The sequence below is a fragment of the Ranitomeya variabilis genome, chromosome 7 (genome assembly GCF_051348905.1).
Source record: "Ranitomeya variabilis isolate aRanVar5 chromosome 7, aRanVar5.hap1, whole genome shotgun sequence".
Lineage (NCBI taxonomy): Eukaryota > Metazoa > Chordata > Amphibia > Anura > Dendrobatidae > Ranitomeya > Ranitomeya variabilis.
Window position 1 is genome coordinate 40659989 of NC_135238.1, and position 12709 is coordinate 40672697.

Consider the following 12709-nt stretch of genomic DNA (forward strand, 5'->3'; position numbering starts at 1 on the left):
AGACCGAGAACCCCGGTAGACCAGAGAACCCCAGTAGACCAGAGACCCCAGTAGACCAAGAACCCTGTTAGAACTCCAGTTGCGAATCTCATTCTAGAAACTAGCTAGCTCTTGATATATGGCTGTATCTTGGAGACAGACTAATTTACAAAGTGCAAAGGTTTGTGACAAACCATAATTATTGGTAAAGTCCAGGTTTAACCAGAGCCAACACTGGCTTAAATAGGTTTTTTTTATATATATATATCAGACATGGCATATGGGTCACGTTGATGGAAAAGCCAACTATTAAAAAGTGTCTGTTTCAGGGTGAAATCTCATAGAGAAATCAATGGATGGACAGAAAAATCAATGTAAGGGGGAGAGTCGCACAACCGTATAACTTGGGCGAAGATCGCAACAAAATGTTCGGACTGGTCGTCGGCTCTACTTGACCCAAGAGTGACAGCTGCATAGAAATGCATGAGGCTGACAAGCTCCTGTCGGGAGAGTCGACGGCCCGTCCAAGCATTGCGTTGTGATCCTCGTCTGATTTATACGGCCGTGTGACTCTCCCCAAAGTCAGAGGACCATATGATTGGAAAATGTTCTTGGTTTCTGATAGAGATGGGGTGAGTTGATTCACAAGACCCGGTTCAGCACTGATGTTGGTAATCTGTGGTCACTGGACAGGAACCTTGAGAACGCGCCTTTTTCCCTAATGGCATCCCTCTCTTTTGGATCACCGGCCTGGCATGACTTCACACCTCAATGATGATATCACATCATGTTGCCAGCTAATCAAAAAGAAGAACTTTGGATGTTAGGCAGGACGCAATTCTCAGGGCTTCCATCCAGAGGTGACAGATTTCTGGCTGATGGACAGGGTTTCAAGTTTCTGTAACTCCTGATGTACAGATCCACTACAATCACATCCAAAAGTTGTCCCTTCCAAATAATAGTGGTCTGGTTGGCTTCATCCCTTTTACTTCTACGTGAAAGACTTAGACCCTCATCTCCAAAAGAAGCTCCATTTTCAGAAAAAAAAGGATTGGGAACTTGATCAAGGGTAAATGAAAAGTAAACAAACACTAGTAGCACCCAGGGTTGCAAAATCTGGAACCATAATGACTGACCCATTTGTTATAGAGCTCCTTCTTATCTACGCATACAAGAGTTAACTCTTGACTCTTTGACCCCATCACTGTAAGCCTTGTGACATGTCTGATTGATGTGTCATTTACAGTCCGTAATGGGAAAAAACATTAGCAATAATAATGAAATATATTTTGAGTGTGCATGGGCACAAAAATAAGGACTTTTATGAGATTAGAAAGAAACAGCGCCACTTCTGTCGATGGGCAGTGTCTGGAATTGCAGCCCAGTCTCACTCACTTCTCCCACCCTTGTGCAAGAGCGATGCTGCCTCTAAGAATAAAACCAATCTCATTTTTCTAATCTCAGATAACCCCTTTAATGTTAATTAATTAGCAGGATATACAACCAATCAGATTTTGGCTTCGATGAAGCAACATGCCTCGGAAAAAAAAAAAAAAAAGCCAATATTTGGTTGGTTCCTTTAACATTCACAATTCGATTATTTGATATTTAGATTTAGATTTTGTATAATATATTTTAATAACATAAATTCATTACATTTCTGCATTCGTAACATTTTATACATATTATTTTATAGCAGCTCTGGCAAAAAAATAGTCAGTATAAATTTGTATAAATTTGTTTTTTTTTTTATCATCCATCTCCAAATAGTTTATTTACATCATTTGGAGCAAATTAAAAGTTGAATAAATATATCTGTAATATAATATATTTGTTATCAAAACGTTTTGTTCTGTTATTATGGCCAACAAAGGCAATTGTGACAAGGGGGGAAAACGATGTTGTAGTGAATATATCCAGAGGCAGACGGCAGCGATTAATCTAAACTTTGCAAACTGGCGATATAAGTAGATGCGTAATATTGCCGAGGACTGCCCTTTGCTCAAGGCCTCATTCACACATCCGATTTTTCCATGTGCAAGAAAAACAGATTGCTTTTCCTGATCAGACTTTGATCGGAGTGTCATTCATTTTTCCTGTACGTGAAGAAATAAAAAAAGTTTCTCCATCTTCTTCATTCTGAGAGTCCGTGAATATCGGACTGCACTTGGATGTCATCCGAGTGCAGTCTGATTTTTTTTCACGGGCCTATTGACTTGCACGGCCATTTTTGATCCGATTCGCGGAAGAAAATCAAACATGTCTCCTAAATTTTCTGTCCTCCACTTGGTCCGCGAAAAATTTCAGACATGTGAATCGACCCGTAGACTATCACAGGTACGAGTGCTATCCATGAAAAACACTCATACGTGAAAAGCGGATGTCTGAAAGAGGCCTAATCAGAGGTGCACTCGTTAAGGGCTGTTTGACCACCTAGCCAAAAATAAACTCCAGTCAAGAGTTGGAGTAAACTCATACTATAATTTTTACCAGTTTCTGACATAAAGTATAGCGAATCTGTCAGGCCATGATAGACCACGCCTCTCCAATTAGGCTCCTCCTACTTGTCAGGGAGGGCGGGGGAATAAAAAAAAAGTGTTCCTAAAAGTTGCAACTTTTATACTCCAGTTTTCTGATGCAAATTGTTTGATGAATTCCCCCTATGTTTTGGGCATCCCACCCAAAATAAGACATTAAGGGGAACTTTACTGATACATAATACCCATATTTTAAATAAAATTATTTATTTAAAATAAGTTTTAATAGAAAGGAGAATAATACAGTAATGGTGCCTCGTGGTAAAAATGAAAGAAATGGACCTGAGTCACTAGAACCAACTACATATATATGTATATACATATATATATATATATACAGTATATATATATATATATATAACTATATAAAATAATGTACATTTATACTTATATATATGGTGGGTTCTAATATACAGTGTATATATATATATATATATATATATATATATATACATATATATAAAAGAATGTACGTATATATACTTACATATACAGTATAGTGGGCTCTAATATACAGTATATATATATATATATATATATATATATATTATATATATATGTATATGCAGTAAAAGAATGGACCTATATATACTAATATATATGGTGGGTTCTAAAATACAGTATATATATATATATATATATATTTATATATATATAAAAGAATGTACGTATATATAGTTATATATATGGTGGCTTCTAATATATATATGTATTACTTGTCGGGGAGTGTTTTGGCTACTCTCCAGGGGCGGCCTAGAAGTGCTGCTGTCGTACTCTGGATTTACGCACTAGTAGCTGTCACCATTGTGGCCTTTTGAGCTGAATTCTAGATTGGGTACAGCTAACTGTATTGTCAAGGGTTAAAAAACTCATCTGAGCAAATAAGTGCATTGTAGGACAGGTAACCTCATTGGAGTTTGTCTTCGTGGAGTTGGGCACTTAAAGGAACCGTGTCTGGGCTATAAATCTAGCAGTCGCTCTTCGCATGGCTCCAGGGGTAATTTTGTTGCGCCCCCAAATACGTCGACGTTGTTATCGGCCCACGGTATAATGTTTCCCGGCATGTTGGTGGTACAGTTGGCTATACTGACTATATCCTCCGACTTTAGGACACGGTCCCAGATATTGAACTGGCTCAATTCTCCAACAAAAGCTTGAGTGGCATCGAATCTTCCACCAACAGTGTCCTTAAAGAGAAAAAAGAGATACCAATGAATATGCCATAAATGTGGTAGCAATACTTATTGACTATCTCATGGTTTGGTATCAATCCCAAACATTTGGAAGATCTGACTTTAGACAAAAATTACATGACTTCCATCCTTTTGGTCAGCACCATAAATAGAGAGAGGATTTTTGTGATATTTACACTCCAATAAAAGGATGAAAAGTGAAAAATATGATCTTTATATTTCTTTTTGGTCTCATAGTACGGAGAATCTGACATCATTATTTTCCTATGTAATCTGAGAGTAGCATGATGTAGGGGCAGAAACCCTGATTCCAGCGATGTGTCACTTTCTGGGCTGCATGCTCATGTCATTTTCATAAAATCACAGTTTTCTCAGCTGCAGATTTAGCAGTGCTCAGAATGCTGAGCTGTGTATAACTCCGCCCACACCACTGATGGCAGCTTTCTACGTACAGTGTAGATTGACTTTTTCTTCTTAAATGGAATCTGCAAGCAGGGTTTTGCTATGTAATCTAAGAACAGGATAAGGTAGAGGTTAATGCACATGATGTGTCACTTATGAGGCTGTGTGCTGTTGTTTACTTACACTGAAGGTTTTATCATTGCCTGGACTGCAGCAGCTACAGCAGTGTACATGCTAGTCTGACTCCGCCCCCTTCTGTGATAAGCAGCTCATTGTTTATAGACAATGTACATACAGAGAGTGGTGTGGGTGGGGTTAACTTTATCTGCTCTGCTGCATCCTACATCTAAAAACTCTGCTGTGTCAGAACCTCTCCACCCAGTAAACTAAGTGATACATCATTGAAATCAGGGTCCCTTTGCCTACATCATGCGGCTCTCAGATGAGGTAGCAAAAACCTGCAGACAGATTCCCTTTAAGAACACTTATCTAGTCTCAAATCTGATTTAACATTTTCTTAGATGAGACTAGATGAGTTTTCACAAGACAAAACAGAGAGTCTGGAAATAGAGCTGACAGGGTGCCAACTGTTAGGATTGAGACTAAAAAGAATAAAGCAGCCTGCAGTGTATTATAATACATGCAAGCTGCAGAAAACATATCAGTAAATACTTCGAGTATTTCATGAAAACCAGCTGTAGAAATGTTTTATATCTAATTATTATACATAAAATGAACAAAAAATGTCCATAGATTTTAAAATAAAAATCAATTGGAAATGAAGAAGTTGTATTCCATTTACAAGGAAATCCTTCTACTAGATATGTGTTTTTTATCAGCTCCGTCTCTTCAAAACAGCACAGTGTTCAGTCCAGTTATATATCTGGATCAATTAACCCATTACTTGCCAAATTAGCAATTTTCATTTTTTTTATGACAGATTTTTAATGATTTGGGTCCTAATGAATCAGAAACATAATTTGCAAAATTTTTACAAGTACGGATTTTTCAGAAAAGGGCGTCCCAATATTCAATTAAAAATGACAATGACATGATTTCCTACTTTGAAAACATTCATTTTACAAACACAACACAAAAAATTGGACCTAATTATAAAAATTATAAAATCTTAGTTGCTAGAAGCTAAAGATTAGGCGTCCCAAAAAAAGGACATTGGTAGATAATGGGTTAAAGGACATTATTGGTCCCATGACTCCTCTTCAGGAAGCTTTGGAAGTAGTGTGACTATTGTGCTGGTGTTGCGACATCACGGTGTCTTTTATAAGCTGTTGTGTAAAGAGTAATTACACTTCACCCTCACCTGCTCCTGGCCCAAAATAAGAATTCCATTCGGTTTAATTGGGTGCCAGGGGGCCAGATTTTCCCCTGAGCCCAGTTTGACGCCATCTAGATATGCTTCCCACATTCCATCCCTGGTTGTCCATGTGATGCAAATATGGTGCCACTTTCCATCACCAATAGAGAACGGAAGCTGGGCCACCTGTGGGAACAAACAACATGAGGAATCAGTGACTTTCCAGTGTATCTCATATAATGAACTAAACGAACAGGGAAAGGGTTTTGTAGTGTAAAGTTATTGATTTTCAGTGAAGGACGAATCAAAAAGATCAATACAACTGGCCTGCGATAACGACTAGGGCCATTTTTCAGTTACTCAACCAATGTACAAGGACTTTTTTACATGTAAAGCCTACTTCGAAAAATTAACAAAATTTCGGCCCTTAATTATAGTCAACATCGATTACCTACTTATCATCATCCAACACTTAATTCCAAATCTGATACACTGCTGTTTAGAAATGTCCATGGTCCCAATGCCTATGGTAGGATACAAGATCTCTCAGATATGTTCTCACTGGTCCTATTCGTCATATTCGCGACATACTAAAAACCGGCAATGACCTACCAGCTAATCACTGGCAATATTGGTGATCCCCCTCAGTGACAGCCTAAAGCGACATATCTGGCCATTTGAGGGTTGAGGGCAAGGCTGGAGTCACACCACCATTTTTCTTTCGTTCGAGAAAATCAGTCGGGTTACGTTAATCACACTCTGATCAGAGGGTTATCAGCTTTTCTCAGAGGTGTAGAGTTTCTTCCCCTTCTCTATATCACCAATCCGTGAAAATGGGACAGGACATCTGAGTGCGGCCTGAATTTTTCAAGGACCCATAGACTTGAAAGAGCGTGTGGGATCCAATTTTTGTAGGCAAATCGTGCATGCTGTGATGTTTTTCCTCCAACCACCTCAGTCATGTGCGTGGCCTCATAGAATAACACGGGAACGAGTGCTATCGGTCAAAACGATGGATAGCACTCATCCACTTTCTTCAATTATTTTTTCTAAGTAAGGACTTTTAACTTTGAGAGCCACTATCTTGCTAATTCCCAAAAATAAAAATTATCTGCTGTATGTATGGTTTATACGAAGCCATATAGTGGTCTCCTGCTGGACCCTGACGGGTATGACTTAAATGAGGTCCAATTTTTGGTCAACTGCAGTGAAAACTGAATTTACCAACCAGCTTAGCCAAAAACACATTTACTGATCTTGCCTTCACAAAGTCCATGTTTGACCTTTCTCCATTGGCGCAAAAAAGTAAGTAAACCCATGCATGCAAATGTTCTGACTTTTTTTTTATAGAATACCTATTTCTGATTCCTGCGTATAAGTATCTAAAGCCAAACAATGGGGGTCTTATAAAGACTGTGATATATTGGATTCCTCAAATCATTAGCGTCAAACGGAACCCTTTAAATGTCAGAGATTGATAGTTGCATCTTCAGTGTTAAACAGCAGTGATAGGAGCTAGCTCTTAGAGCTAGGTGCTAGTTGTATACCACAGCCTACACCAGCCATTTATAGGGTGGGCTGAATTCGAGAGCACACTCTAAACACCTGCACCGGGGGTGGCCATATCAATACATAGTCACATAGTTACGTAGGTTGAAAAAAGACCACAGCCCATCAAGTTCAACCTTTCTCCACCAATTGTAAATGTTGTCACTAATTTAGCTGTATGGTCCTTGGAAGGAATAAGTCATGTGCCAGTCCTTTGTATTGGCCACACATATATTTATACATGTAAATGAGATCTCCTCTGAGGCATCTTTTTTCCAACCTCTCATCATATGAGAGGCCTTCCATCTATGGCAATAATCTAGTTGCCCGCCTTTGAACTGACTCTAACTTCTGACTATCCTTTTCATAATGTGGAGACCAGAATTGGATCCCGTATTCTAGATGTGGCCTCACCGTCACCAGTGATTTATAAAGAGGTAACAATACGTTGGGATGGTGGGATTTTATCTCTTTTTATACATCTGAAAATCTTGTTTGCTTTTGCGGCTGCTGCTTGACATTGAGTGCTGCTGCTCAGCTTACTTGTAACCGGAATACCCAAGTCCTTCTCCTGTCCTGTAGTCCCGAGTATACTCCCATTTAATGTATATGCTAATAATAGAATTACTCCGTACTAGGTGCATTACTTTACATTTATCTACATTAAATCACATTTGCCAAGTGTTTGTCCATTCAGTCATCTTATTCAGATCGTTTTGCAATATTGTACCGTCAAGATCAGATTAGTATCCTACATAGTTTGGTGTTGTCAGCAAAGAGTGACACTTTACTCTCAATTCAATCCACAAAGTCATTAATAAAGAGATTAAAAAGAATCAGTCTTACAACAGATCCCTGTGGTACCCCACTCCTGACTATATCCCATTTAGAGAAGGTACCATTTATGACAACTCTTCGTTTCCTGTCATTTAGCCAATTCCAGATGAATGCCATCTGGGCCGGGGATCAATGTTTAAATTGCTCAGACGCAGGCGCACTTCTTTTTGTGTTAAACTAGATATATCAAGTTGTGAATTTTTATTTTTGCCTTGTTGAATGATCCCTGTAACGGACAGCTCATTTGTGAACACGGATGAAAAGTGCCTGTTTAATATCTCAGCCTTTTCTTTGTCCTCTGTAATTATCTTATTAATGTCATTTTTAAGGGGCTAACACCATCTATTTTTTTTCTTTTTGGCATTGATGTATTTATTAAAAAAAATTGAGATTTATTTTAATGTCATTGGATAACTTGATTTCTTTTTTTACATTTCTTATTTATCTTTATATTCTTTAGATCTTTATACTCCTGAAATGCTGTTTCAGTATTCTCAGCTTTCAAGATTGATGCAACCTGAGCAGCTGCACGGGGGACCAAGAGGTAACAGGGTCACTTCTGCCTATAGCAGTTGGTAGAAATATTGATAATGCTTTTAACTGATTGTCATTGTTGAAATTTCGTGTACCTCTCCTTATGTCATCTCAGAATTGGAGCTTCGCACCTTAACATTGGCCTGTGGATTCCTCTAAGGAGCCGAGTGCTTTACAATTTCTGGCAGCGCTGGGAATACATTTGAGAAGCAGGAATTTACAGCAGCTGGTGAGATATGTATGCATTTCTGACAATCTGTGAAAATCCCGACCGTCTGAATGGTACTGCGAGTCTCCTAGCAACATTACTACTATACACCATGGGACTATACGTTTACCGGCTTAATAGGCATTGTGGAAAACACCGCTTCGCAAGTGAATTATACAGTTCATTATTTTTACTATGCTAACACATTTAACAAGAAGTTTTTTCATGCTCTGCACCACACTGAAAGCTTTTGCCATTAAAGCAAATATCTATTGATCTATAGAATTATCCAAATTTTTATATATTCCGTGACTCTCTATAGAAGCTAAAAATTAAAGCTGCTGGATGGAACATGTGCTGACATCTTGGGGATTTTTGCTGATATGATCTTATGTGAACAAGGAAAAGAGCAGAAGTTCTGCACCAAAATCATGACCATGCCTCCGAAAAGCCTGAAGGTGAAGACCGAACATGTCCGGGCAATGCCAGAAATGTGATGGTACACAAAAGGAATTTCAATGCACCACAAGTCGATGGACTCAGCAAAGGCCTGTGTGGATCTTCTACAGTGACAGCGCCTATGGGACTATATGACAAACCTGGTCAAACTGAGCCTCTATTAGGTGCCACACTCTCCTCTCTGACCAATATTGTGCTTTACCTAAAACTTCAGTATCCACTCTCCCAGGGGTTATAGAGACTACTGTATGTTATTTTCAGCCCTTCGAAGAAGCCTACGCGAAACGCGCGTAGGGGGATGGCAGTTCCTTGACACGCTGCGTCCATGACGGGTGAGAACCTATCTTTGACTAGCCAATTTACTTGCTGCACTTAAAGGTGTACATATGTGGTTACTCTATGGTCTATTTGTGCAAAGAATTTGAGTTCTCTGGTCGGATCTTTTACTATCAGCGTTTCTCATGGGACTCTTTTTTACCTGTGTCTTCCAATTTTTTGGATACCTGGTTTAATGACCAGTGTATCTATATTTATATCTATATATTTTATACATAATTGTTATTGTTGTATTTATGATCAATAAATTGCTTTTGTTTATATGATATCATTTTGACTCCAATTGTTCTAATTTGTCATGTATGTTATTTTGTACATTGCATAGAATGTTAAGACATTTTTGTGTGTTTGTAACGTGGGCGAGGTACTCAACTCTCACGCTCCAGCACTCTACATGAAGGTAGGGGTCCTGGCGTGGATTCGTGCTGTGGGGGAACTACGCCCTTTGCCAGACGCATATAACCGATGACTTTGGTTGGCCAGGATCAGATGTTTGATAGGTTAATGAGGGAGACCACCAGTCAAAAATAAACTTTTTACTCAACGATAACTTGAAGGAGATTTTATCCAGCAGATAGCGGGCACACAACTCGTTTCCTTCCCAATATACAGAGCATTTTCCCACACATAGCTTTAATATGTTCTACTTTTCTCTCTTATCCGCTATCTTCACCGTTCCTCACTACTTCATCACAAACCAGCTCAGCACTACAGTCTGGTTATCAAGAGTCCTACTCTCAACCTGTGGTTCCGCATCTTCTTTCCTCTTAGGGGAGCTACATTGCCAGTATGGCTGGTACTTATCTTCTCTATCACTCCAGCCCTGGGCACTCTCCTCGTCTTGCATACTCTGTCCGGTCTAGGCCCGTTACCTCTATAATGTATAAATTCATGGACGTACAGCTAAGCATCCTTCCTCTCGTAAACTCATAAGATGGTCTGATGAGACTTGCATTTGTTCCCGGTTACATTAACTCCTAGACAATAAAATATGGGGAATATAAGTGGCACCTGTGCTAAGTCACCTGAAACCACTCTGAACGGAACTAAATGTGTACAAAATTCTGAAGGGAGTCTGACGATTTATAGGAATGACAACTATGGGCAACTAGATAAATAGATGGAGATCTGTATTACCAGGTCTACCAATAGAAGGCACGTTAGATGTAAATGTATTAAAAACATTTCACCTTAGACAGGTGAGTGCAAGAGGGAGCAGGGAGTCGCGGTGGAAGCGAAGATGTGACATCTGCATTCACTGGATAGGACGTCCAAAAGGTTTGTTCCACGATAACAATTTCATACTCCTTACTACCCACAAGCTAGTGGGAAAGTAGAAAGTTATAATCGAGCAATAAAAGAGAAACTGGCCAAATGTTGCAGACAAACAGGGATGAAATGACCAGATGTTCTGCCTTTGGTACTCATAGATATATGGATCACACCATATGGTCCTTTGCAATTATCGCCTTTTGAGGTTTTGTATGGTAAACTTCCTAATCATCCGCTTTTACCCCCAGAAATTGTTCATGCTGCGTAAAACACCTTGAGTGTGGACTACGTCTTACGTTTACAGCATAACTGAGACATTAACCGGAGTGTTCTTCAACAACAGCCACAAACCAACCTATCCTGTCATGAGGTGGAGTCAGGAGACAAAGTGTTGGTGCATAAATCCTTAAGATCTGGTGGGAGGGTCCATATAAAGTCCTGTTGATCTACTAGCGTCAAAGTAGAAAGAAGACGGACATGGATTTAGGCATCACACTGCAAATGTGTGCAACCCACATCTGAGATGACAACACTGGCTAAGCCATCAAAGTAGGAGCCAGCTGACATCATCAGCACCACACACTCTGAGCTGCACCCGTAAATGTTTTAAATGGTCTGAGATTAGGCAGAAATACGCTTCCCTCAAGCTGCCACCTAAGTTGCTGCTGAAACAGTTGAAGATCATTCCAGCGCTGTTCTTCCTTCGCACAAAGAGGACACGAAGAAGCAAAGAAGAAGATGTCACTCTATGAGCCGTTGTTTGGTTCACGCCAGAGCCAAAGACTCTGGGGTGCGGTGACAAGCGCATTGTGCATTATGGTGATAATTGTGATTGTACAACTCGAACATGTATGCTATATTTCCACAGATCCTGCAGATCCTAAAGGAGATTCCTATTTCCCTTTTCAATGGCAAACTCAAGAAGCAAAGCCCATCTTAAGTGCATGATTGTATTGAGGACTATTGTAAGAATAATGGCTGTGAAGCCAGGTGTATAGCATGACCCGCTAGCCGTAACCACATGGACCAGGGATCATCCGACTGAACGCTGCTCCTTTTACCGTGGGCAAAACGCTACTCAGACAACACAGGGTGAGGGTAAAACAGTGTGACAATACTTTATTGAACCAAAAAACTGGCAAATAGCACATAGAACAGTCTCAGCAAAATACACAAGATATTACAGAGTCTCATCCTTCCGCTGACTCTCTGGGATAAGAGCTGCTGTGACTTCAGAACTTCCAGAGCCAACTTCCACCACCTATCGTATGCTCAGAGAGGAGGTAGGAACAAGCTTAGGAAGGTGACAGTCCACTGAGATACAGGACCAGTTGACCGGAGGGTCACAATCTGGCTTCCGATTCCAGGGCGGACTACCTCCCATGTGGCACGCACAAACATGAGGTAAGGATAAGATTAAGAAGATGATAGTCTATTGAGATACAAGGTCAGTTTACTGGTGGGTCACAACCTGGCTTCCCTGAACATTTCCATGGAGCCAGGCGACCGGCGGGTCCCATTCCCAGCCCCCACAAATGTATCCATGTGTTTGGCGATGGTCAATGGAGAAGATCTGTATTCTTCTAGCCAGGTGTTATGACCTGGTGGTTAAGGAGCAACAAGGGTCGAGCTCTGAGGAGATGGTATCTTTACTGACCGCAGTTCCTGAACCTAACACAACACTAGAAGTAACCGTGGAATGTTCCTGTCACTCCCTAGACATCTCGTCACAGCCGGAGAACTAGCTACCCCTAAAGATGGAAACAGGAAAGCTATCTTGCCTCAGAGAAAGTTCCCAAAGGACAGACAGCCCCCCACAAATATGGACTGTGAGTGGAGAGGGAAATGACATACACAGAATGAAAACAGGATTTAGCAAAGGAGGCCACTTCTAACTAGATAGACAGAATAGGAAAGGATACTGTGCGGTCAGTATTAAAAGCTAGAAAAATCCATCACAGAGTTTACAAAAAATCTCCACACCTGACTAACGGTGTGGAGGACAAATCTGCTTCCCCAGAGCTTCCAGCTTAACTGAATATTGAATACTGACAAGCTGGACTAGAGCAAACATAAAATGAGCTGAATG

At 40.0% G+C, this 12709-nt stretch overlaps 1 protein-coding gene across 1 annotated transcript in view; it reads right to left on the reverse strand.

Annotated features, from left to right (window-relative positions):
- Positions 1-3149: 3149 nt before the first annotated feature.
- NPTX2 (neuronal pentraxin 2) overlaps positions 3150-12709 on the reverse strand; it is a 28798-nt gene continuing 19238 nt past the window's right edge. The window contains exons 4-5 of the mRNA XM_077273534.1: positions 5433-5612; positions 3150-3703 (exon numbers count right to left, since the gene is read on the reverse strand). Coding sequence (XP_077129649.1) covers positions 3476-3703; positions 5433-5612 — 408 coding nt within the window. The 3' untranslated portion in view covers positions 3150-3475. The remainder of the gene's footprint in view (positions 3704-5432; positions 5613-12709) is intronic.